This window comes from Neofelis nebulosa, chromosome 10 (assembly GCF_028018385.1).
Source record: "Neofelis nebulosa isolate mNeoNeb1 chromosome 10, mNeoNeb1.pri, whole genome shotgun sequence".
Classification (NCBI taxonomy): domain Eukaryota; kingdom Metazoa; phylum Chordata; class Mammalia; order Carnivora; family Felidae; genus Neofelis; species Neofelis nebulosa.
The window spans coordinates 423,114-449,822 of record NC_080791.1 but is presented as its reverse complement, the minus strand read 5'-3'; the positions used below and the strand labels follow the sequence as shown (position 1 = coordinate 449,822).

General features: G+C 39.7%; 1 protein-coding gene across 8 annotated transcripts in view; it reads right to left on the bottom strand.

The window, feature by feature from the left end:
• CEP126 (centrosomal protein 126) overlaps positions 1–26,709 on the bottom strand; it is a 106,083-nt gene that overhangs the window by 39,237 nt on the left and 40,137 nt on the right. For 5 of the 8 annotated variants that reach the window (XM_058686446.1, XM_058686445.1, XM_058686448.1 and 2 more), the window contains exons 4-6: positions 22,575–22,686; positions 11,590–11,788; positions 5,730–7,866 (exon numbers count right to left, since the gene is read on the bottom strand). In XM_058686446.1, the coding sequence (XP_058542429.1) occupies positions 5,730–7,866; positions 11,590–11,788; positions 22,575–22,686 (2,448 nt within the window). Of the gene's footprint in view, positions 1–5,729; positions 7,867–11,589; positions 11,789–12,928; positions 14,032–22,574; positions 22,687–24,214; positions 24,424–26,709 lie in introns of all 8 variants that reach the window. The other 3 variants (XM_058686451.1, XM_058686452.1, XM_058686453.1) reach the window with 3 other exon arrangements.

The following is a 26,709-nucleotide window of genomic DNA, read 5'->3' as shown; positions in this document are numbered from 1 at the left end:
TGTGTTTTTTGTTTTTTGTTTTTTTTAAAACAAGCATAATAGCTAAGTAGTTAAGAGCAGAGATGCTAGAGACAGAATGCCTCCATTTTAATCCTGACTATGCCATTTAGCCTAGCAATGTCCCTTACACAAGTTACTAGCCCTCTGTCTGCCTCAGTTTCCTCTTTTATAAAATGGAAGTTATATTATTTACCTCATAGAGTTATAGTGAGAATTAAATTTGTCTCCATATGTAAAGTGCCTGGAATAGTGACCAGCACACTATCTAATCCTTACCTAGAATAATTTGCTTCAGGGTCTCTGATTAAATTTCTGATCTCAGGGTGCCTGGGTAGCTGTCAGTTGAGCATCTGACTTCGGCTCAGGTCATGATCTCATGTTTTGTGAGTTCGAGTCCCACATCAGGCACTGTGCTGACAGCTCAGAGCCTGGAGCCTGCTTCGGATTCTGTGTCTCCCTCTCTCTGATCACGCTCTGTCTCTCTCTCTCAAAAATAAACATTAAAAAAAAAAATTTCTGATCTCATCATGGGCGCCTGAGTGTTCAGTTGGTTAAGCGTCCGACTTTGGCTTAGGTCATGATCTTATGGGTTGTGAGTTTGAGCCCTGTGTCGGGCTCTGTGCTGACAGCTCAGAGCCTGGAGCCCACTTTGGATTCTTCGTTTTCCTCTCTCTCTCTGCCCCGTCGCCACTTGCACTCTGTCTTTCGCTCTGTCTCAAAAATAAATAAACATTTAAAAAAAACTTCTGATCTCATTAAAACTAGATGTACTGTAAGGTAAGAACACTAGGGCTGTATACAAAATCCTGCCTCTGCTTTAATCTAGCTATGTTATCTCAAGCTATAATCTCACTTATAATGTGTATCAATGTCCTTATCCATAAAATGTAGGAGTTAAACTCAATTGTATCTTTGGTTCTTTTTAGTAATCACATTTCTTATTCTTTGAAGATATTCTTGATACTACCTGGAAAAGGAAAAAAAAATGCATCCTGTTTGAAATCATATTTCACAGGATTTATATGCTGACATCATTTGGCTTTTGAAGAAATGCAAGTAAAACTGCCTGTAGAAATGTGTACAAATTGTGGGTATACAGATCCCATATAAACACCCAGATTGCACAGCCATCCGAATCAAAAAGAAGTAAAACCAGCACTGAGAAAGCGTCCCTCCTTCCCTGTTTTCACATACCGCCCCCCACCAGAGATGTGCTTGTTCTTGATAGAAGATGAATATAAACCTGATAGAAATGGAATGTGTGTTTTTGTGACTGGCTTCTTTTGCACAGTATTATGGTGTGAGACTCATCTATGTTACTGTTTCCTAGCAGTGGCTCCCTGATTTTCATTCATTGTGGTGTTTCATGGAATGAGTGATGTGATTTCATTTTCTTTCTATATCAGTGTTAAAGGACTTCTGAGGTAATTTCAGGTCCTGGCTATACAGCTCGTAGACATGTCTTTTTCTGTCAGACTGGAATTATGGGGTTATAGGACATGCCCATCACAGTTGACCCTTGAACAACTCAGACCTCTGTGTGGCCAAAACTCTGCAATGTTTGGCTCCCTCACAACTGAACTAAGAGCCTACTGCTAACAAAGAAGTCTCATTGATAACAGAAACACTAGATGAACACGTATCTTGTAAGTCATACATATTATATGTTGTATTCTCACAGTAAAGTCAACTACAGAAAAGAAAACAATACGAAAATCATTAGAGAAAATACATTTACAGTCCTGTGCTGCAGACATCCGCTTGTAAGTGGGCCGGTGCAGTTCAAATCTGTGTTGTTCAAGGTTAATTGAATTTAACTTTAGCAGATATGAGTTTCTAGGTGTGTCACATCTTTGCCATCACTTAGTATTGGATCTTTTTAATTTCAGCCATGCTGCTGTACGTAGTTGTATCTAATTGTTTTAATGTGGATTTTCCTGAGGACTGAGCCTGAGATCTTATCATGTTTATTGACCTTTTGGGTATCCTCCTATATGAAAAACATATTATTACTATTAATTATTATAATTATTATTTTGAGAGAGAGAGAGACGGAATATCCCAAGCAGGCTCCACACCCAGCACTGAGCCTGGCACAGGGCTCAATCTCACAACCACAAGATCACGACCCGAGCCAAATCCAGAGTCAGCTGCTTAACCAAGCCACCCAGGTGCCCCTGAAAATCTTATTTAAATATTTTGTTTTAAAAAATGGGTGTGCTGGTCTTTCTGATGTACCACCTAGTTTACAGTCCCATTGTTCAGTCAAATACTATAGTAGGTGTTGCTGTGCAGGTATTCTATAGATGGTTTTAGGTCAATCAATTTGCTTTAAGTAAGGGGGATTACCTTGGATGATCTGTGTGTGTGTGATTCAATCAGTTCAAAGGTCTTTTTTTTTTTTTTTTTAAACGTTTTTTATTTATTTTTGGGACAGAGAGAGACAGAGCATGAACGGGGGAGGGGCAGAGAGAGAGGGAGACACAGAATCGGAAACAGGCTCCAGGCTCCGAGCCATCAGCCCAGAGCCTGACGCGGGGCTCGAACTCACGGACCGCGAGACCGTGACCTGGCTGAAGTCGGACGCTTAACCGACTGCGCCACCCAGGCGCCCCCAGTTCAAAGGTCTTAAAAGCAGGACTGAGGCTTCCTTGAGAGAATACAAAGTTCAGCCTGTGGACCACAACTTTCAGTGCATCCCTGTGAGCTCTGGCTTGCCTGTCCTCTTGGCCTGCCCTAAAAATGTCAAACTTGCCAGCTCTCATACTCACAGAAGCCAGTCCCTTGCAATAAAGGTGAATACATCTCACTGGACCTGCTTCTTTGGTTGAACCCTGACTGATACAGTTGGGTTGTCTTTTTCTTATCACCTATAAGAATTCTTCATACATTCTGGATATGAGCTCTTTCTTGGTACTAGGCACTGCCAACATCTCTCTGTGGTTTACCTTTCCATTATCTTACCGGTGCTTTTGGATGAAAAAAATTTGTAATTTTAATGTACAATTTGTCAATCTTCCCCTTAATGGTGTTTTTTACGTTCACATAAATCTTTGCCCACCCTAAAGTCATAAACATATTCCCTACATTATTTCCTGTTTCACTTTCCTTATTTATATCTATAGTCCACCTGGGATTGTGTGTATGGTGTGAGGTATGGGTCATTTTGCTAATTCCATACAGTAAAGGGTTCACTTGAAATGTTTAATATTTAGATAGTTTGGACAAACCACGTATTTAGCATTGTTAGTACTGGATTTTCTGAGTATGATTACATACGAAGAACACACAACAGTTTGAGTATTTGTATCTCTTTAAAAACAGGCCTGCCTGATAAAAAATTTTTTTAAAAAGGAGTACCTGGCTGACTCAGTCAATAGGGCATGTGACTTGATCTCCAGGTCAAGAAAAATTAAAAAGAAATATTAAAAGCAGGACTAAAAATGGGGTGCCTGGGTGGCTCAGTTGGTTAAGTGTCTGACTTCAGCTCAGGTCACGATCTCACGGTTCGTGGGTTAGAGCTACGTGTCAGACTCTGTGCTGCCAGTTCGCAGCCTGGAGCCTGTTTCAGATTCTGTGTCTCCCTCTCTCTCTGCCCCTCACCTTCTTGCACTCTGTCTCTCTCTCTCTCTCTCTCTCTCTCTCTCTGTCAAAAATAAATAAATATTAAAAAATTTTAAAAAAAAGCAGGACTAAAACTGTTAAAATTCATTATATTTTCCAGTGTTCCTGCTCAACTACCCCGAAGAACTACCTCTACGATTAAATGTTAGAAACATATTGACTTCTCCAGATGAACATACATTATATTCATTCATCTGAGAATGAGAACATCATTTTAATATGTTACTCTTTCATGCTTAAGTTGTTGGGAAATTATGTTTCCTTATATTTTTCCTGATCAGCTCAGGCTCTGAAAGATGATGTTTGCTTAATACCTACATTTATTATACAGTTTTAGTACAAAACTCCTGGGACTTGGAGCCACAGGTATTTGGAGTGAAATGCTAACTTTGGTATTTATTAGCTTTTGACCTTGGGCAATTCAATTTCCTTTGCAAAATGGGGTTTTAAAAAATACTTATTTATCAGGCTTGTTGTGAGGCTTAAATGAGACATGAAGTGTACACTTAGCACTGTAACTGGCACAGAGTAGGAACTCAAAAACGTAACCATTATAATTAATTTATCATTACTTTAGAATATCCAATCTATATAAAGCTTTCATCTTTTTTGGGGGGGAGAAGTAGGGTGAAAACTAAAGTCACATTGTATAATGACTAGATAAAAAGAGAATAAAATCTTTAGTGAGGAAAATAATTTAAAACTATGTAGGTTTTTGCCAAGAACCAGACTCTGAACTACACAGAACACACTGGGGGTCACCAGAGGGGAAGTGAAGGTGAGGGTTGGGGCAACAGGGGATGGGAATGAAGGAGGGCACTTGTCCTGATGAGAAGAAAATAAAATGAAAAAAAACAATTTAGATTTTTATAGATAACTACTGAAGATTTTTAGATTGGAGTCTTTGCATTTAGCTGATATGACTTGTGTCCATCAATTTAAGAAAAATTTGGGTGATGACCAAGCACCATGTAATGAATTACAATAAAAGCCCTCTGTCCCTAAAATCTCACAGTCTAATTATAGAAGAGTTTGAATATTAAAATTTAAACTGACTCCCTCTTTACATCATCTTAGTATTTAGTCATACCTTTGGGAAAAGGAAAGAACTGCTTTTCTGACTTTTTCCCAAGTCTTATCTATTTCTCAATAGGCAACTGATCACTACTGGTAGGCAAATTTATGGGCTTCTAGTCCATTCCTCCAGAGGAAAATAGCTTCACCAGGAGTTAACCAGCTACTAAGGGTGATGGCATTTTATAGGGAACTGATTTTCAAAAATGTATAAAGGAATGCTATCATTCCCCCATATGTAACCCAGCATACATAACATCTAAAAGTAGAGCAGCCGCTCTTTTGGAAAGGGAGTGGGAAGGTCAAATGCCACCTATGATTAGCTTGTAACTATTCAATTTAACATTTTAAAGAAAAATGAAAGAAAGTATTATAACCACATTTATTTACCTATTTAGAATAATTAATTAAAAATATTTTTCACTGTGCTTATTTTGACAGAAATTTTGACTATAATACTGGGGTAATGTAATGACAGAAAGATATGGGATAAAAATTGGACCCTGTTCTTTGTTTTCCCTCCTTTAAACTAATAAGAAAAGTCACAGAAAAAAATGGAGGCTGGGAAAAGTTTCTAATTTTAGTTGAGCAAAGGTTGGGTCATTCTCTTAAAAGCTTCAGCTAGATAGACAAGGATAGAATATTAAGGGAGATTAGTAATTTGTATTTACTTTTAAACATTTTTCTTAAAAATGTTTATTTTTGAGAGAGACAGCATGAGTAGGGGAGGGGCAGAGAGAGAGAGAGGGAGACACAGAATCTGAAGTAGGCTCCAGGCTCCGAGATGTCACCACAGAGCCCGCCATGGGGCTTGAACCCACAGACCGTGAGATTATGACCTGAGCTGAAGTCAGATGCTTAACTGACTGAACCACCCAGGTGCCTCATGATATTAGTTATTTTTATAAGGCTAAGTTATTATTTAATATTATATCTACAGGGTGTACACAGCCATACCTCAATGAGAAAAATTTCACATGAATTTAAAAGCTGAACGCTTTATCTATAAAAATATCTAAGTTTTTTCTTACCAGCAGCCTTTTCATTTTGACCTAGGATATTATTTCGTCTTTTCCACAAGGGAACAGATTCTTCTTTAGTAGTTCTAAGAGTCACAGTGTGATGACTTTCTTCATAAACAGGACATCTGTGAGTGCAGTGAAACACCCCACCTTGCTGGGCAACCGTTTGCATGCCATTTGAAAGATGTATTTTTGCTAAAGTTCGGCACTCAGGAGAACAGTATGGCAGAGAAGGCATCGTAGTGGCTAATTCAGAGCAAACATCTGAGGGCGGAAAACTACTTTCTTGATTCCATTCATTTAACCTGTGTTCTGTTGGAAGCACAGGTTGTGGATTAAAATAGTTTTGTGTCATGACGTTTTGAGAATTTTCAAGCGTTACTGATGGACACTGAGACACCTGTGTATCTTTACCACCCCTCATATGTGACGGAGACTTAGGGGGAGGATGAGGCACAGTCAGTCTACCCCGAGCTGGTAAAAATGCGTCAGCTTTGCTTGCGGACTGTGGCCGAACGACAGTGCCTTTTCTGCTGGTACACGCAGAGTGTGCCTGGGCTTGAGCACACCTTGTTCTCCTCACGACTTTTGTGCCACCTCTTCGTGGGTGAGCTTTCTGAGCTTTAGAATTACCACTAGGTGTAGGGGCTTGGCTTTCCTCTTTTTCTGAGGCTGGCCACGCTTGTTTAGCAACATCATAACCTGAAGGTATGAGACAGCTCCGAGGCGCACGGTCTGTTCCAGGTTCTCCTAAAGCAGCGGCATTTTCAGAGATAGAGCCCTCCGTGGGCTTTGTTCCCTCAGCAGAATTCACAGGACAGGCAGGAGCGTTAATGATGTTGCTGGCAGCACCACTTTTAGTCTGAACGTGGAATGGTTGAGACCACTGTTGAGATAGTTCTGTTCTCTTCTTCAATGAATGAGTATCCGCAGCAGTTTTTTCTGTATCTCCAGTTTCATCAAACCACCTCAGTTTTTTAATAGTCTTTGGAATTTCTGTACCTTTTTCTTTTGTTAATTCAATACTATCTCTGATAGCTGCTGCTCTTTGATTTCCGAACTTAAAGCTTCGGTTTATAACTAGTGCCTTAAAACAATCGTGTTCGTATTTAGATTCTTTTTTTAAAATGCTTTTAAGAAACCTTACACCGTTTCTCTCATGAATGTTGTATTTCATTTTCTTGTGCTGACCGACTAAGTCACAGTTAGAGATTACGTTAGACACTGATGTTGATGTTTCCGCTATTTTTTGTTTTCTATCTTTTGAATCAGAGTTGTGAGGTATATAGGCAACTTGAAAATCATCTGAAAATAAAGGCCAGTCTTCCTTATTACAATTAAAATATTTTATCTTCTCATCTGTTACATTTTTCAATTCTCCTAACTTATCAGAACACTGCACTGCGTCGATTTCTTTTATATGTAGGCTGCTGTTTGGTAGGGGCCTAGCTGATTGCGTATTAGGCAAAAACAAAGGTGTCGCTGTGGGTACAAATGAAGTAGGAACTGAAGTAGTTCTATTTTCCTGTATTAATTCGGAATTTTTCCCTTGGTCTGTAGATGCAGCCGTTTCCTGTGTTAGGGAGTCTGGAGTGGTGCGGTTAGAGAACCTGCTGAACTTAAATGCCGGGCTCTCAGTAACAGAGGGTCTCTCTCTTCTGAACACTCCAGAAGAGGATTGAGTTGTTCTCACAGCACTGGTTTTGGAGACCTCTTTGTTTTTTCCATCTTGTACACATACGGGAGGACTATACACAAAGGTTACTGAATTATTAGCAGTATTTGCGACTCTTTCCACAGGTGGATTTTGTTCTGTACCATTAAAACGTTCATGAGAAGATAGAACATTAGGTTTACTTAAAATATCTGAGAAAGGAGTGACAGTCCGAGTATCTGGATCATGTACATTTATGAGCCAATTATTTATATGTTGAGTTTTAGAGAGTGACAGTTTATCTTCATCAAAGCAGCTTAGATTTGTTGATTGTAGATTTACTGATTTGAGAGAAACAGAATTTTGCTGGTTTGATGTGGAAAGCTCCTTGTTAATTGTTAAATATATTTCTTCATGTTCCCCAGCCTCGAGACTGTCTATACTTGAGAGGGTTTCAGAGTTTGTTATTTGATTAACTTCATCACAAAATTTCTGAAAGAAAAAAAAACCCATTGTTCCATAGCTTAGAACTTTTCAAATGCCAAAATTAATGATTCAACACCCCACTGTTACTTAGACCTATTGTCCTTGGCATATAAAATAATGACTACAAACAGTGTAAGTATATAAATAGTCTATATCCCTGGAGTAGTCCTCAGAGTGAAAAAGAGGGAACCAACAAAGACTTACAATAAAGTGTGTTTGCTTTAATTTCTACGCCTGAACTAACTACCTAATTATTCTAGTCACAGTTCTAGCTTAGAAAATAATTTTGCTATTGCTATTCCATTTGGAGTAGTGCGTTTCTTGAAAGTTTCATAACAGCAACTAAAAATTCTGAAAAATAGTTATTTACAAATGGTATTTTTTCCCCTGAAACCTTCAATGGATTTGCATGAGATCCCTAAAGTTCTGTGACCCTAACGTGAGCTTCCTGTAGGTAGGGCTACATCTTTCTATAACAGTTAATCTTGTGGCCTATACAGTCGAGTTCTCCACTCCGGCTGCATAGTGCAATCACATAAGGAGCTTCGTAGAAATAACTAGGCCTGGGTCCTGCTGCTTTAAGACTGGTATGGGGCTCATGTATTGGTATTTTTGTTTTAAAGTTCCCCAGGTAAATCTAATGTGGATGTAGAATTGAGAATTCTGGATTTTAATGACTCCTTTTCTGAGACTTAAAACAGTAATAATTTCTATGAATTCATAGACATTCTCATCACTATTTCAATGAAATTTAATGGAACTTATCAGTCTTTAATAAAATTTCATGATTACTTCAAAGTATGATATATGTTTAAAGATATTTCTAATTTCTCACATATACCTAGAATGTACTGATCTGTATCACATATCAATAAATATATTCAAGAGGATTTTAGATTATAAATCCTAGTCAAAAAGTTAAATGGACTCAAAAGGAAATTATTGTCCTCAAAGATTTTTCATGAATTTTAGAAAATTTAAATATTCTGATCCTAAACAAAAATATACTATTTTTCTAGCCCATTAAATAAATGAAGAAACCCAGGAAACTGAATACAGAATAAAAATATTTTAGTTTGTATAGTTGATGCTTATTGATATATTATCATGAAGTAAGTTTTGAAAAAGATTCATGAGAGTTTGATATTCCTAGCGTTTACCACCTACTTCTCACATCCTTCAGGACTATGGGGTCTTTTTAAAGCGATGGTCGGTCACTAGCCTAATCGGGAGAACAAAACAGAGCTTAGGTCCTTCACTGCCTGTTTCTGCAGATGAGCTGTTTTAATAGATAAATGATAAGGAAACCCAGGAGGGCTTCCTTTGAGTTTACATGTAATAAGATGTAGAAATCTGGGTTTGAGGGTCTTTCTAGATGTATGTGTGATATTCATGGCTCTAAGATTTCTGTTGTCATAGGTCTCTGATGGCCTCATATCCCAAAGCACCTGGAAAGAAGTTTAGTGATTTCTGACTTCACTAAACTACTTTTTTCCCCCAGATTTTTTCTCATACCTAAGAAATGAAACCTATGATCAGCTTCAACTTCTGCTTGTAAGTTACTGATGTAACTGTACTAATTTATTGTTGTCTTTCAGTATTTTTGTGTTTTAGTTTTAAAATCAACCTTATTGAGGTAAACTTATCTACTAAATGCATTTTAAATGTATATAGTTTGATGGATTTTGACGAACTATTCACCCAGACCCACCATATCTAACAGTGAAAGTCCGTACCTGTCCACCACTAACCACCATTAATCTGCTGTCACTACAGAACTGAGTTCTCATCTGGTATCATTTTCCTTCTGCCTGAAAAACTTCCAGTGGCATTTCTTCTAGCTCAGATGCTGGTGTAGCACAGTGGTGTTCAGCTTGTTTAAGATGCCTATTTTGCCTTTGTTCTAGAAGGATATTGTTAGCTGGATATGGGATTCTAGGTTGGAAGTTTTCTGTTCTTTCTCAGAACTTTAAAAATGCTTTGCTGCCTTCTGTCCTACAGTTAATGTGGTCTGTCTTGTCTTTGTTCACCCACATGTGTAGGTGGATCTTTTTCTCTCTCTAGGTAAATTTTTCAAAATAATTTTTTAAATGGGTACAGTTGACACACACAATGTTACATTAGTTTCAGGTGTACAACACAGTCCACAAATCTGTACGTGATGCCGTGCTCACCACCAGTGTGGCCGCCCCAGTCCCCACACAAAGCTATCACACCACTGACTACATTCCCTGTGTTGTGTAGCTGCACTGAATGTTGATGCGCCTTTGCAGGGTGTGTGTGAGTGTGTACACGTGTGCATACTTCTCCTTTGGGGAGCTTGCTGAGTTATTTGGATCTGAGGATTTACAGTTTTGCCAACTTTGAGATATTTTCAGCCATTATTTCTTTTAATACTCTGGGATTTTAATTAAATGTATGTTAGACTGCTTGATGTCATCTCAAGATTCTGTTCATTTTTTTCCCGTCTTTTTTCTTACAATGCTTCGATATGGATCATTTCTACTGCCATGTATTCAAGGCCACTGATTTTTTTTTTTTTGTCTGTAATGCTTGCACTGTTAAGTCCACCCAGTGAAATTTTCATTTCAAATATTTTTCAGATCTAGAAGGTCTATTTGGTTCTTTAAAAAATATCTTTTTCCAACAGAATCATTTCTACTTTAATTCCCTAAAAATATTTACAAAAATGGTTTTAAATTCCCTGCCTGTTAATCTTTCATCTCTGCCCTCTGTGTAACTGATTATACTGACTAATTTCTCTCCTGGTTATGGGCCCTATTTTTTTTTTTTTTTTTTTTTTTTTACGTGTCTGGTAAGTTTTGATGGAATATTGGACATCATGGACCTTATGTTGTCTGACTAGATTTTAGTCTTTAAGAGACAGAGAGTGGGTTAGCTGTGGATTTTTTTGAGGCTCGTCCAGAGAATATGTCCAGATAAAAAGCCTAAGTGAGTATAGGGCTCCTCTCATTTGTTCACCTGTTTTTGAGATCACAGCTGATAGTGCCTGTTGGCTAATGTCTAGACACAGCTGTTTCAGATACTTTATTCAGAATTATGGTTGTTTACAGCAGGAAGGCATTTCATCATAGCCAGAAGTCTCCTGCTTTGCTATTTTTCAGCTTTGTCACAATTGGTTAGTTATTGGATAAATCAGGCCAAGGTTATGAATTTAATCTTGATACCAGCCTATTAAGAATCTCATAAAGGTGTGTAGTTACTCATGAAAAATAAAGTGCGCAAACATTTCAAGAAAATGAGCTGAAACTCATACTCATTTGTGGGGAAAGAAAACAAAGTGAATGCCTGATCAGAGAGCTAGAACAGAAATGCCATTTCTAGCTAATTGCGACATATTTTCATTAAGAACCTAATGTCCACATGTATTATAAATTTTAAGGATGCTTTTTATAATCCAGTGTCTAACAATGATACTTATGTTACATTTTACTTAAAATAGCTTTCATTTTTGATCAGAAAATAACATTCATAAAGCATATTTTTCCAAATATGAGAGATGGCAAAAGAATAGAGAAAGCAGAGTGAAAAGTGAGCAAAAGGTAGAAAAATCTAAAAAATTATTTCTGTAGTATCTGTGATGAATTTGTGTTGATTCATCCACGTGCTATCCTTGGTGAATGGCATACTTTTCTTTAGTGTAGAATATGCAGAGATGGGACAGAATTATTACTAGATATTAAAATATTAACATTTATAGTTTCATACTTGCAAACTGCTTAGATGCTGATCTTCTAGGAGTTTCTGAGTTTCTTCCAGTGTAAGCTGGAACGCATCTTTGTTAGTAGCCAAGTTTGCCCTGTTGTTTTCCTTCATTTCTTTATCACAATTGATTTTGGATAAGAGATGTTTCTGATGCTTGTGACCATTTTTTGACAATGATGAAGGCAAGGCATTATCTATAGCTCTGTGAACCATACACAAAAAATATTTAGTACATTTAAATAAAGTTAGTTTCTCTCTCTATATAAATGACACATTTATGTTTGGTGTGTGTGTGTGTGTGTGTGTGTGTGTGTTCAGATAATCACATGTAAGGATACTGGAAGGGGAATTTAAGGCAGTCAACAGAATAAAATGGGTGTGGGATTATAGTGCCAATAAAGTACTCCACCTTGACGTGGGAATACCCCATTATTCACGGCTTTGATTATTAAATGCTATTCCTCTATTGTTTGGGATAGAGGTAGAAGGAATTCCTATAGATATGTAGAGTCAGTCCTTAGTTCTTTAAGAGCATTCCTATCTGGATAAGAATATGATGTATTACCCTTAGTTCTGAGTCGATGTGATAGCTGGTAGGTATTCCTATAACCCAAATAAAGTTGGTTGAGGATTCGAGCAGACAGAAAATATGAAAATTGCCTGTCAGGGGAGGCAGGAATTTCCATCCTACTTTACTAGGCTTGGGAGCCTGGGTCTTACTTAAGGGAGGACAGTATACACACTTGTTTACAAATGTAAACATGGTTTTCACGCCACAGAAAGGGTATCTTTAGTACAGGGTCTACTTCTAGTGTGCGAGTGCACCCACAAATTATTAGTGGGTGACATCACCTTCTATGAAAATTCTGCATCTTCTGGAAACTTACAGCATGTTCAATTTCAGCATATGCACACAGTGAAAAGCAAAGAACAAAGGAGCAGTGTTTCAGGGGGATGGGGAGGAAGTATATCAAAGAGCTGACTGCTGCTGCATTATAGCCAGTGGAATGGACCCCAAGGGCTTTATTCCCAATTCACTTGCATTATTCCCCATTGAGGATAAAAATGTTTGGAGGACACACGGCCACATGTACCATATACCTATCTCCAATACGCATATATGTCTTTATTTGGACAAATGGAATAGTCAGGGCCTAGATTCCTGACTACCCTCTTGTGACCACAGGGAGGGTATTTAATGCAAGCCCCTGAGCACTGGGAGTATGTTTCTCTCTCTTCCTTGTAGGCTTCCTACTCTTACAGATTCCTTCCCCTTCAGTCACCCTTCCCAAACAGAATGTTGCTAAATCTACAAAATATCTGATAAACTCAATTTATTTACCTTTAAAGTTGACGTCTCTCAACTTTTTCTTCTCTATTTCTTTCTTCTCTATTCCACTTGCTTCTCTTCTCTTCTCTACTTTCTTCCCCCAGGGATGAGGGTTGAGGGGATGAACAGGAATAAAAGGAGATGGGGAGGCAGGAAGAGAGGGAGAGTAAAGCACGGGGGGAAAGGAGGAAGAAACAGGACAGGCTGGAAAGGGAAAATTTAAACATGTTGGAGGCAAATATGGTGAGGGAGCTGAATGCAGAGGTGAAGAAAAAAGAGGGGTGGATGAAGGGGGTAAGGATGGAGAAGTGGGAGAGGAGAGGAAGGGAGAGGACAGAATGGATGGAGAGGATGTGGAAGTGGAAGGTGATGGAGACAAAGAGGAGCAGGGAGAGTGACAGGGAGGCAGATGGCAGGGGACTGAGGCCAGAGAATGGTCTACAAAGGCCTGGGACAGATCTGACAATGTTGTGGTTTGTGGAACAGACCGCTGGGCTGACCGGAAAGGATCTAAGATAGTGGGATGTGCAGGCACCAGACTGGTATCAGGGAGAGTGGGGGCTGGCTGATGAGGGAGGTGACTGGGTAAATAGGAAGGCTTCAAAGCAGGGAGAGCTTCCATGGGGACTGGGGATACAACCAGTCGAGCTGGAAGGGAACGACGAACAAGGGCAGGCATTAGAGTGGCTGGAGTACAATGCTGTGGGGGGCAATGTCTGGGTCTGAAAGTTTTGTAGAATAACTGGCCCTGTGAGTCAGGATCAGGGATGACCACAGAACTTCGGGGTGGGTGGGGCACACGGTCAGGTTGGCCAGAAGGCATTGGGGCTGGTAGACGGGGGAAGCTGCTAGAAAAGCTGGTGGTTACTGGGGCTGGGGGGTGAGGAAGATACCTGACCGGGGAGGACAGTATTGGGGCTGGTAAAAAGGTCTTTGGAGGAACAGAGGGGACAGCCAGGCGGACAGGCAGGGCTTGGGGCTGGTGGGGGGTAGAAACAGTGGGACAGCTAGGGAGGATCTGGGAATGGTGGGATAGCAGTGGGGCCCGCACAGGAGACAGCTGAACAGGTAAGCAGGGATAAGGTGTGGGAACAGCTGGACAGGCAGGAATGGATCTGCACAGGTGGAAAAGCATTTGGACAGGCAGGTAGAGAGACAGCCTCATTAAGATGTTTTTTGTTGTTGACGTTCATTAGGCTGTCTCTAGGCTCTTGATTCATATCATATTTTGGTCCTGAGGGTCCATGCATGACACTCTTCTCATCACCCAGCACCCTCACACATGTGGGGAGAGCTGTGTGTAGTTTATTCACGACCCCCTTTCTCTTTCCTCGAAAGAGTACTTTCACCTCTTGGAGGCCTGACAGTCAACTGGATAATGAACATGGGCTAGAAAAATCTGATTTACATTACTGGTATGGAAGGAAAACAGAGGTCCAGTGGTCCATGGCTGGGCTGTGGGCAGATTTCTCAGGGTTGCATGTGGCTCAGGATCACCTGTCTCACCACAAATACATGGATATTGGAGATAGATATCTAATATCATCATTTTAAAGTATAAAACTTTAATTTGGGGGAAATACAGCTTCTTTTACCTTATATCTACCAGAAGGGTGAAGTAAGTTATCCTTGTGATAAAGATTTGCTCATGATGGAAGGCTGATTACTTGTATTTTTAATGTTAGTTCCTTATTAATATTCTTATATCTCATTACTTCCTGAGCAACTTCTATTTTTATACGGATATATTTCTCTGATTGTTCTTGATGCTTCAGCATTGAATGCGATCCAGTTTTTCATACAATTTTTTTCCTTTAGATTATCACATTACCAACATCCTACTGTTATTATCTGCCACTAATATTTTCCACATTAGAACAACTGTGTTTGAGTACCAATAGAATCAGTTTCCTTGGATGCTTCCTACTTCTTGGCATTACTTTATTCCTTAACACATTTTCAGTTTATATTCCACATGCAATGTATTTTTGATGTGACAATATTTGTAGCTTAATCATATTTTCAATAAATAGTACAAATAAGTATTTCTACTAATACCTGATCCTCAATATTCTGATATTTCATATTTGTATAGCACTTTATAATTTACAAAACATTTTCATACATTTTAATACCATTATCTATGGAGAAAAATTCACCTTTTTAATAAGTAAGCCATAGTGCTCTCTCTGTAAATTTGTTATATACAAATTATAAAATTTCTCTGTATACATTTGTTGTTTTCTAAATACGTAACATTTATGTGTATGTGTGAGTGCATATATATATATATATATATATATATATGTATGTATACATACATGGGTATAGATGTCATGAAGTCATGGTCAAAAGAATATATTACAATAGCATATGAAAATGATATACTCTAATTTAGAATGGAGAGCATGTCTCATAAAACAAAGATGATGTGTGCTATTTCATGGTCCTAGCCCAGATTGGGTGTAGTGCTAGCTACGTTTGCTACAGGGAAATCAAAGTTATTCTGATACTTCATCTCTTCTAAGACTCTAAAGAACTGTACACTGTTGGGCAAAAAAGGTCTAGCCTTTCATTTCTAGTACTAAAGAGCCTTTTTTATTGAAAATATCTGATATCACAAAGGATAACAACTGATACGTGGAAAGAGAAAGCTGTGAGTAAGGAAAACCTGTATACAAAAATGCGTTACTTTTATACTAAACGATTGGGATTTTTTATTACTCTAAATTCCTCCCGGGCCCTAAAAGCTCCTGTAAATGTCTGTCATCTTCCCCTTCCTGCCGAGTACTCTGAAAGTCTATTGCTGTCCCTGCCTCGACTCCCACTTGTCCCTCAGCCGCTGCCAGCTGGCCTCCACCTCGGCTGCTCGGGGCCCAGCTCTCGCTCGTGATTGATGAACTGACCGAATAGCTGCAAACACGGACACTTCCCGACTGGAATCCCCTGGTCTTCATGCCATTGCTCTCCTGGTTATTTCCCTACGTCCCCGGGTGTTCCTTCTCACGTTCCCTCTTGAGCTCCTCTCTTTGCTTGTCCTTTATACACTGGATTATTTTATAGTAACCTTTAAAGAATTTATTTCAACTTCATTTACTTATATTTCTTGGAATGGGAATATGTATATTATTCACCAATAAATGCTTACTGCTTTAAATTTACAATTACCTTATTTGCAGAAACTTAAAACTTATTCCAATTAAATGAAAAAAAAGTACAAAAAATTTTCTTTTGTTCTTACAATTCAAAATATATTTTAGAATAGCATTTTTACAGCAGCCAAAACTTGTAACCAAAACTTGTCAGCGGCTGTTTCCTAAGCTTAAAGCATTCTGACTTCGTATCTTGATTATCAACAGTGGAGGAAGAAAGACCATAGCTTTTACACTGCACCTAGCACAGTCTCCCTTCTGGGCACTCACAGCTTGATCCTGGATTATTATTTTACTGTTCAAACACAGCCAATTGCTCAAACTTTCAAGAAAGTTTAGGCGCACCTGGGTGGCTCAGTCCATTAAGCATCCCACTCTTGAGTTCAGCTCAGGTCATATTCTCATGGCTTGCAAGATCGAGCCACAAGGTGGGCTCTGTGCTGACTGTGGAGCCTGCTTAGGATTCTCTCTGTCCCTCCCCTGCTCACTCTCACTCTCTTTTTCTACCCAGAAAAAAAATTTTTTTAAATAAATAAAGTTTAAAAGGACTTTTGGTACATATTACTGGTAATGCTTGCTAAGATTTTAAGAACCCCCAAAATGGGAATCAGAAATGACCCACAATTTAAAAAAATACCCTAAGGGACTGACTACTACACAGCGCAATCTGGTGTTCAATATCAATAGTGTTTTTGAATTAGATAGTATTTTTCACAAACCACCTCATTAAGTATCTGGTAAACACTTTGCCATTACAGTAAGTGTTGGGAGAATAAGTTCCAAAGAGAATTAATCTGATTTGCTTAACCTAACACTGCAAGACAAAATCTCCAGCATAACCAAGACTAGGAATGTATGCTGTGGGTCTGCACGCCCTTAGGGATGCTCATCTAGACTGGTACTTTGCTTCTAAAATCCAGAGAATGGCTAAACACTGAAATGGACTCTTGCTTTAAAAGCGATCTGTTGGGGTGCCAGGGAGGCTCAGTCGGTTAAGGGTCCAACTTTGGCTCAGGTCATGATCTCGCAGTCCGTGAGTTTGAGTCCCGCGTCGGGCTCTGTGCTGAAAGCTTGGAGCTAGAACTTGCTTCAGACTCTGTGTCTAGCTCTCTCTCTGCCCCTCCCCTGCTCATGCTCTGTCTCTCTCAAAATAAACATTAAAAAAATGATTTGTTAAATGTGTTTGTAAACTAATTTTAATTTATAAAGTTTTGATGTAAAAGCTAATGTATTGAAATCCAGTAAAGTTCTGAAACTTCATTTAAATTAAAAAAACAACTATGCATTTTGGTGAGTTTTTACAAGCTGTACTCTTGACAGAAAGAATCACTTTTTTTATCTTGCTGGGATTTTTGAGAGTCACATGACCCACTTCCTTGCTTCTCCGTCCCTACCCTGCGTACAATCCAGAGGACTGGTTGGATACACCACAGCTAGCTGACATCAAGCTACAGCTCTGGGTTTCCCTGAGTGTGGTAACTCGTGTACCTGGACATGTGTCTCACATGGACCTCAGTGGCATTGCTGCTCTGGAGCCATCGCCAGAAATACTGGTTCCTGTTTGGAAGATGGGGTTTCTGCCAGGGTGGCTCTACACCCACCCACTGGGACCTTGTTTCCTTACAGCTGAGATGTCACTTGAGGGGCGAGGGGCATAGCAAAGACTGACTGCTTTGTGCTGAGCCACGAGGACTCCTCCTATTCAAACAGAATCTTGTCCATTGCCATGAAGTGTGCTCTGTCCTCTAAGTGAAGCCAAACTCGGCTTGCCGTAGCTGTGGGAGTCCGATGGCCTAGGTGAACTCACGAGCCACGTCTTTAATTCCATCCATTTGTTGGCAACGATCACATCTACATTTGTGGCTGAGATTTCTAACCATGAGAAACTGGCTTGGGAATATCCTACATGTGTCCCGACAGTTTGCTATCCTCTTGCCAGTTGCTCTGTCCCTTAAGTCTCTCCTTCCTTAACACTCCTTTTGATAAATGGTGTCACTACCTCGTAACTGACCAATCTCCATCCCTTTCACTCCTCCTGAACCCCTGGTTCCAGTTCGATTCCACCTCCTAAACAGCTCTCACGAGGTCTTCATTTTCACTAAGTATCACTTGACCTGATTTTCCCACCATTAGCCTTACCCTACTTTTGTCCATTCTGACAGTCATTCTGAAGTATACACGTGGAATGTTTCATTCAGTAATTGTTTTTAGGACAGACTCTTTAACAAGGCCCTTGATGAGTTAACTTGTGGCTTCCTTTCAGCCAGCCTATCTGCCCCAACTCCTCTCTGTGCGCACACCGGACGGGCCGAACTGCGCTCAGTCCCGTAACACAACATGCTCTTTCATGGCATCATGCCCTTCCACACATGACTTGTTCCCTCGTCTGTGGTTCCCTTCCAGTGTTTGCCTTTCCTGAATACCCTCCTCATCAATTAAGCTTCAGATCAAGCTCATACTCTCTGAGGAGTGTTCACGTATGTCTCTCCACTCCAAGTATTTACTGAACGCCTCCAACATGCACAGCACTGAGCCAGGAACACCACCGGCACAGCACCTGCATGTGTGACATCTAGCCTTTATCACATCCGGTTGGGGAGACACTAGTACATGTAACAAGCAACAATATACATAATCATGACTTTCAAATGTATTTCTATAGCTTGATCTCTCATTTCATTTTAGGTCAAATTGTTTTTATACATTTCTACTTGGATACTTATCCCCTCAATTCAGAAGCCTCAAATGAAATTTATTTACTTATTTAAAAAATTTTAAAAAAATGTTTATTTTTGACAGACAGAGTACAACTGGGTGAAGGGCAGAGAAATAGAGGGAGACGGAATCCGAAGCAGGATACAGGCTCTGAGCTGTCAGCACAGAGCCCGACGTGGGGTTCAAACTCATGAACCGCAAGATCGTGACCTGAACTTAAGTCAGAGGCTTAACCGACTGAGCCATGCAGGTGCCCCCAGAAGCCTCAAATGAAATTCAGCAATATCTCACCAAACCAGTACTGTTTCATTTTGTTTCTTTTTAAAGTCACCAAATTACCTCAAAATTTCAGTTCCTTTTGATTTCGTTTTTTTCATTTTCTTTATTCCCTCATACACCAAACTCATAATCTAATTTCTATTATCTATTTCTATGAAATGTCTTTTCCTTCTTTCTTTTCAACTTTCTTTTAACAAAAGTCCTTTTAAATTCATGGCTGTGCCTCCTGATTTTCCTGCCACTAATCACTCTGTGCTCCAATTTGTATATGTCTAGTTGATCAACATTCTTAAACTCTTATTTCTTTATGTCACTTCTCTGTTTTGTGAAAAGGCATTTTCATTTCTTCTTCTCTCATCCTTTCCTTCTAATCACTCAAAATATTTATATTCTTTAACAGATCTATCATTTCCTCGCTATACAAAATTGTACTAGTCCAGCATTGGCAGTGACGACCTCTCCTTGGGATCATCCCATTAATTTCGTCTTGTGCCCTTTGCCTTCAATGTCTCTCCATCCTTTTCATTCTCCAACACTCATACCAGTTATCTTTCTAAAACAACAGAGGATGAGATCACTCCCTGATCGATCACCTGCATGGGTTCTCTATAGTTATAGAACAAACCTCAAACTTCCTAGCCAGAAATAAAAACATTTCACATTCAATTTCAGTCCATTTTCTGGACCATCTCCTGTCCTTCCGGCAACACACCCTACAGTCCCGTCTCTCTGAGCGAGTCCTATTTCCTCCTACCATACTGCAGGCCTGAACAGGCCTACACTCGGCCTCTGCTTCTTCATGAGACAACGTGCACCCATCCTTTAGGACTTCTTTCCAACTTCACGATTCATATGTTGCCACTTGGCTAATATTCCCGTAACAGCTCCCCTTACAGTGTTACATGTGTGTTCTAATGTAACTGCAAACCTTTCCCGAGAGGAGAACCACATCTCACTCATAGTGTAACCCATGCTAATCCTCGTCTAGCTCAAAGTAGGTACATAAGATGCTCCACATGCTTGCCCTCCTCTGTCTTTCTAGACCACGTTCTGTTACTCATCAGTCTGTGGGACCTGACTGGGCCCTACATCTTTTCTGGCTATCGTTCTATCACTCTTTTCCTTTTGAAGACAAACTACGCTTATCTTTACTTTCTTGCTCTCCGTGTCTTTTCAACTTCTAGTAATCTCTTTCCTGTGCCTATCACTTCATTGAAACTACTCTGACAGAGTCACCACTGTGACTTTTTTATTGTGAAATATAGTAGACGTACTGCTTCTTTTTAAAAAAAATTTTTTTAACGTTTTTTATTTATTTTTGAGACAGGGAGAGACAGAGCATGAACAGGGGAGGGTCAGAGAGAGGGAGACAGAGAATCTGAAACAGGCTCCAGGCTCTGAGCTGTCAGCACACAGCCCGACGCGGGGCTCGAACTCACAGACCGCGAGATCATGACCTAAGCCTAAGTCGGCCGCTTAACCGAATGAGCCACCCAGGCGCCCCTAGACGCACTGCTTCTATAGTGGATACTGTCATTTCCCCTCCAGATTCACTTTCTGGGCTTCTCCACTTCTCTCTGCTTGGCAGATACTAAATGATCCTTTGCCTTCTGATTTATGGCTCAGTTTGGTTGATGGGAAGCACAAGAGACAGGACGACAGAGGGAAGAGGCGCTTGAGAACTGTCCTTTTAGCCTGACCTCTGCCCCTGGCAATGCTCCCCTATCCGGGACCACGGGCTGGCTAGCAGCCCTCTTCCACAGCAGCTGCAGAGCTTCCGGTTCAGCTCCGAGGTGGTCACGGTCATGCTGATTCTATTCTCAGTACCTGGGGCACTTCATCATTCTTTGTTGGCTTTGCACTTCCTTTATCCACCTCTTTTCTGTCACCCCTTTTTTATGTGCCACCTGTTTCATGTCAGGGTAACAAGTTTTTATGTCACTAACTCACTGGAAGCCATTTGAACTCTACTAACTGCTTTTTTTCCAGGAAACTCCACACTTCTTTAGTTTGCATGATCCCACCCTGTCCCGTCCTACGTCAACCTTCTGTTCCTATTTGTGGGCCTGTTTTCTACATCCTTAAATGTTGCTATTCTTCAGGGCTCTGCCCTACACCTGCCATCACGATACACACTCTCCATGGCTGCGTCTCATCCATGAGCTGTGTTGAATCAACTTAAGCCTATATCTTTCTCTCGAGCTATGAACTCATATAATTTCAATGACATATATTGGAATAGCTTCCTGTTTTGTCCACTTCTAATCCATTATCCACATGTGTAGATTGGAATGATAAATGATAAAAGAGAAAAGCTGATCTTACCCCCCTTCTACTTAAGATCCTTCACTGACTCGTCTCGAACTCTCAGGATAAAGTGTGCACTCCTTAGTGCACAGACGCATTTACCCCTCCAATCCCCTGCCTGGACAGGCTACTGGGATTCTGTGCTCTGGCATTCCACGTGCTCTCCTTCCCAGAGCACATCATTCCTTCTACCACTCTTGTCCTGCACACACACTCATCCCTCTCTGTCCGGAGTACCAGGGCTCACTCATTTCATAATTAATCCCTAGTCTCTTCAAAGCTTTGTTGAAGAATCTTCTATTCCATGAGGTCTTTCCTCAACTACAGTGAAGAATGAGAAAATGAATTGTTCTTAGCTCTGATCAAGCGAACTACTGGCCACAGATATTCTAAAAATGGAAGTACTTTAGTAAATAACATTATGTACAGCAAAATATAAACATTAATTAATGTCTCCATTGTAAATGTCTTTATATAAATAAATATTACATATTATTATCATTACTCTTGGGGTACTAGTCTATACTTTTTGAAGTATTACACTTCTCTCCTAGATTGTACACTAGGAATTGTATTTTACCACGTTTTTCTTCCCCATATCCCCTTTACGAAGCCTGACTAATGTTATGCAAGTGGTAGCTTTAATAAACATTTATAATAAATAAATGGAGACATAAAAGATGTCACAGGGCACTGTGTGATTGGTTGATCGACTCTATTGCTTCTAATAATTCATTTAAGCTCCTGGAGAGGAATCACAAGCCATTACCTTTTTCAAGACACCCAGGAAAGATTCTCCATGAGGAAACACCCATTTTTCCCATACAGTTACTCCTTTTATCTAAAAATATATCACTACAATTCAACACTATTTTTTCCTTGCAGTGAAGATAAATAATGAACATCAATATTTTAAAATGGTTTGAATGATAGTTTCCATAGAAATTTATTCAACATAGGCAGCACTGTAATACCACGACAATAAATTAGAATTTTGCCTTATTCTGGAAGCAATTTATATTCTACTCTACCTTAATTTAATCTGTGAAAAAAATGAAAAAAAATTTAATCTGAAAAATGTTTAAGTGACATTAAACTCTACAAGGGTGAGGAGTAACTGATGAAATGGCCTACAAACTCAGTAATAGAAAGCTATTTAATTATTACATATTAATAATTATACATAATAATAATACATTACTTACCTCCAATTTACTGTTGGTCTATGGGAAGAGGGAAGGTTTACTTCTGATTTTAAGTTGGATTCCTGAATTTGTTTGAGGGCTTCTTCCAAAGGAGGAACTGGTTTTTGAAAAGCTAAGAGAATAAAGAAAAATCAAATAGTATAGAATCACTTCATCTTCTATTCTAACTGGTCAATAATAAATACTACTTTATATTAATTAATTAATTAATTAATTAAAGCAACTCTTCCTTTTATTTTTTATTTATTTTTTTTAACGTTTTTATTTATTTTTGAGACAGAGAGAGACAGAGCATGAATGGGGGAGAGTCAGAGAGAGGGAGACACAGAATCTGAAACAGGCTCCAGGCTCCGAGCTGTCAGCACGGAGCCCAACACGGGGCTCGAACTCATGAACTGTGAGATCATGACATGAGCTGAAGCCGGCCGCTCAACCGACTGAGCCACCCAGGCGCCCCAATAAATACTACTTTAAAACTTTTGAAAAAAGAAAATATTTTTTAGAATAGTGTAAATATTTTAAATTTAGATATTTAATTACCCAAAGAGAAACTGTGACCTCAAAATTCACGTCACCAATTTTAAGAATATTTACCTGGAAAAAAAACTGAGAAATGTTCAGGCCCTTCATCCCAGCATGCAAACCACACTGTATTTGATCTCATGGCTCCATAAATTTCTGACAAAATTTATTAATATTCTTATGAAGAAAAGGGGAAGGTATAAAAACACCAGCTGATGTTTACTAGCACTTACCATTACAGACTTTATTTTTGAGCATGTTGTAACAAATGTAATCCTCACTACAGCCTGTGAGGCAGATGCTCTTTGAATCTCCATTTTGCAATGGAGGAAACTGAGGCATAGAGAAGGTAAGTATCTTGTTCGAGGTCATAGACCATGTGGACGTTCGTTGACATGCTACACAGTACAACCTCTTACCCAACTCTACTTTGCGTGCGTAGTAGCCACTTTGTAAAGCCCTTTTGCTGGGCACGTTGGTCTCAACGTACTCAACCTCTCCTACTTCTCGAAATACCCTTCCATTTATGTGGTCAAGTTGAAACTCAGCTGTCTTAAATGGAAACTCACCTGCTTAAATGGAGGCATTATTTTGCATTATTTTGCATCACATACTACAGAAAACTCAAGGCCTGGAGGTAGGGTAGCTGACTTTCTAGCTCTCTACAGACACCTCCAAACTGTCTTTCCTCCTTCTCCTTTAAAAACCCTCTATGTTTTCAGGCTTTTTCATTATTGCAATCTTTGTTATTTACCTTAAAATTCTAAAGCAAAGCCAGTACATTATTATGTATGCTTTAGTTCAGACGGAACTCTAGAGACAGTCCATTTCCCTAATTAAGAGGTGATGGCATAATATTCTGATGAATTCAGCTGTATGACAGGGCTTGCAGGATATTCTAATCATAAAGGACCAATCCTTTTGAGGCAGATATTGTCAAGTGTTATATATCAACTGGTTTTCTAATTGGTATACTCAATGTTTAACATGGGTTTTTGTTGGTGAAAAGAATAGCTTGGTGAATATCTTGTTGAATGTTAAAAATGGGATTTCTTTGTTGAAATTAAAGGTATTCAAGACAAGTGCATTTTCATAAATATATTTTAATCACTCCCTACCTTTACATGAACAGGGAATAAGAATGCAGGGAGGTCTATATCCTTTACCCTATCGATGATCTCTGAGTCTTGATGTCTACTCAGGCTTGTGTCTGACCGTTAATACAGGAACATTTCTCAATGTCCAATGCCAGATGGCACAGTTCTGTCTCTGGAATGGGGCTGTGTGTATCTCGGCAGACCTCTCATAGAAGGTATAGTTAGAGTACCTACAAGGACAGAAAGCTGGGACTTTATTCAGCTCACTGAACAAGCTGTATGAATGTTCTGTGTCTAGTCATACAAGATTAGAGTCTGAGACTTGCTTTTATTAACCTTCACCACTTGATGCCTATCAAAGAGAGCCTAAACACTAATTTTAATGCTAACTCAGGTCAACAAAGACATTACATTGAAGAGACAGATGTACCTGTATGTTCACCCCAGCATTATTCACAACAGCCAGGAAATGGGAGCAACCTGTGTCCACTGATTGATGAATGGATAAAGAAGATATGGTATACTGGGGCTCCTGAGTGGCTCAGTTGGTTAAATGTCCGACTTCGGCTCAGGTCATGATCTTACAGTTCGGTGAGTTTGAGTCCCGCATTGGGCTCTGTGCTGACAGCTAGGAGTCTGGAGCCTGCTTCGGATTCTGTGTCTCCCTCTCTGTGCCCCTGCCCCACTCATGCTCTATCTCTCAAAAATAAATAAATGTTAAAAAAAATTCAAGAAAAAAGAAGATGTGGTATATATACATTATGGAATATTATTTAGCCATCAAAAAAAGAATGAAATCTTTCCATTTGAGACAATGTAATGGACCTAGAGAGCATTATGCTAAGCGAAATAAGTCAGACAGTGGGCAAATACTGTATGATGTCACTTACATGTGGAATCTAAACAGAACAAACCAAATGAACAAAACAAACAGACTCACAGAGAGAGGAAACAAACTGTTACTAGGGAGGGCAAAGGTTGAGGGGCTGGTGAAGTGTGAGATAGGTTGGGGGGTTGGATTAAGAGGTATAGACATCCAGTTATGAAATAAGTAAGTCATGAGGATGTTATGTACAGCACAGGGAGAATAGTCAGTGACGCTGTAATAATTTTGTGTGGTGACAGATGGAACTAGACTTATTGTCAGGATCATTTAATAACGTATAAAAATAAAGAATCACAAAGATGCATGCCTGAAATGAATAGGATATTATATGTCAGTTATACTTCAGAAAATGAAAACTACCTTAGATCAGTGTACGACCACCCATGACTGCTTCTTGTTGCTGTTAATCTAACGACTCCTGGTTACCACCCCTCATGCGCTGGGGATACTGGAAGCCTGTTATTTTTCAAGTCTTATTGCAGACCACAGCTGCATTCCTTCATTTAGCCCAGGAGCTCTGGTTTTTCCAGTTCTTCTACCCTAATATGCTCACTCCAACGGTTTTCTGACCTCATTCAAACCCCCAGCCTGCTGCCCTTCTTTGTAGCACGGGGAAGAGCCGACCACCAGGCTTCCTGGTGAGCTTGCGGTTAGCCTTCAGGGTTTGGGAATAAAGTGAACTAACAGTCAATTAAGTAGTAGTCTTTCATAGCTTTGTTCTTGCTCTTCACTGATAGCACTGGCTTTTCTTAAAATTTTATTTTGACAGGGGCGCCTGGGTGGCTCAGTCGGTTAAGCGTCCAGCTTCGGCTCAGGTCATGATCTCGAGGTCCGTGAGTTCGAGCCCCGCATCGGGCTCTGTGCTAACTGCTCAGAGCCTGGAGCCTGTTTCAGATTCTGTGTCTCCCTCTTTCTCTGACCCTCCCCCGTTCATGATCTGTCTCTCTCTGTCTCAAAAATAAATAAACGTTAAAAAAAAATTAAAAAAAAATTATTTTGACATTTTGCATAGGTGACATATTCATACTCAGAAGTGAAAAATATACATGATACATTTGGAAGTCTTGCTCTCCTTGGTCACTTGTATATTCTTTCACTGTTTCTTTATGCAAATACAAGCAAATGTAAATACAGTAAAACTTTGGATTGCGGGGAACTTGTTCTGTGAGTGTTCCACAAGATGAGGAGATTTCTCTAATAAATTTTTTTTTTTTTTAATTTTTTTTTTTTTATTTTTTTTTTTTTTATTTTTGGGACAGAGAGAGACAGAGCATGAACGGGGGAGGGGCAGAGAGAGAGGGAGACACAGAATCGGAAACAGGCTCCAGGCTCCGAGCCATCAGCCCAGAGCCTGACGCGGGGCTCGAACTCACGGACCGCGAGATCGTGACCTGGCTGAAGTCGGACGCTTAACCGACTGCGCCACCCAGGCGCCCCTTCTCTAATAAATTTTAACTAGATAAATGAGTGGCTTGCACTTGTTGCAACTCGTTGCAAGATAAAGGAGTGATGCCAAATGTCACATGATCACAACTGAGCCAATGGTTCTTGAAATTCACTTTGGCATACAAGTGCTTTGGTTTATAAGCATGTGTCCGGAACAAATTATGCTCACAAACCAAGGTTTTAC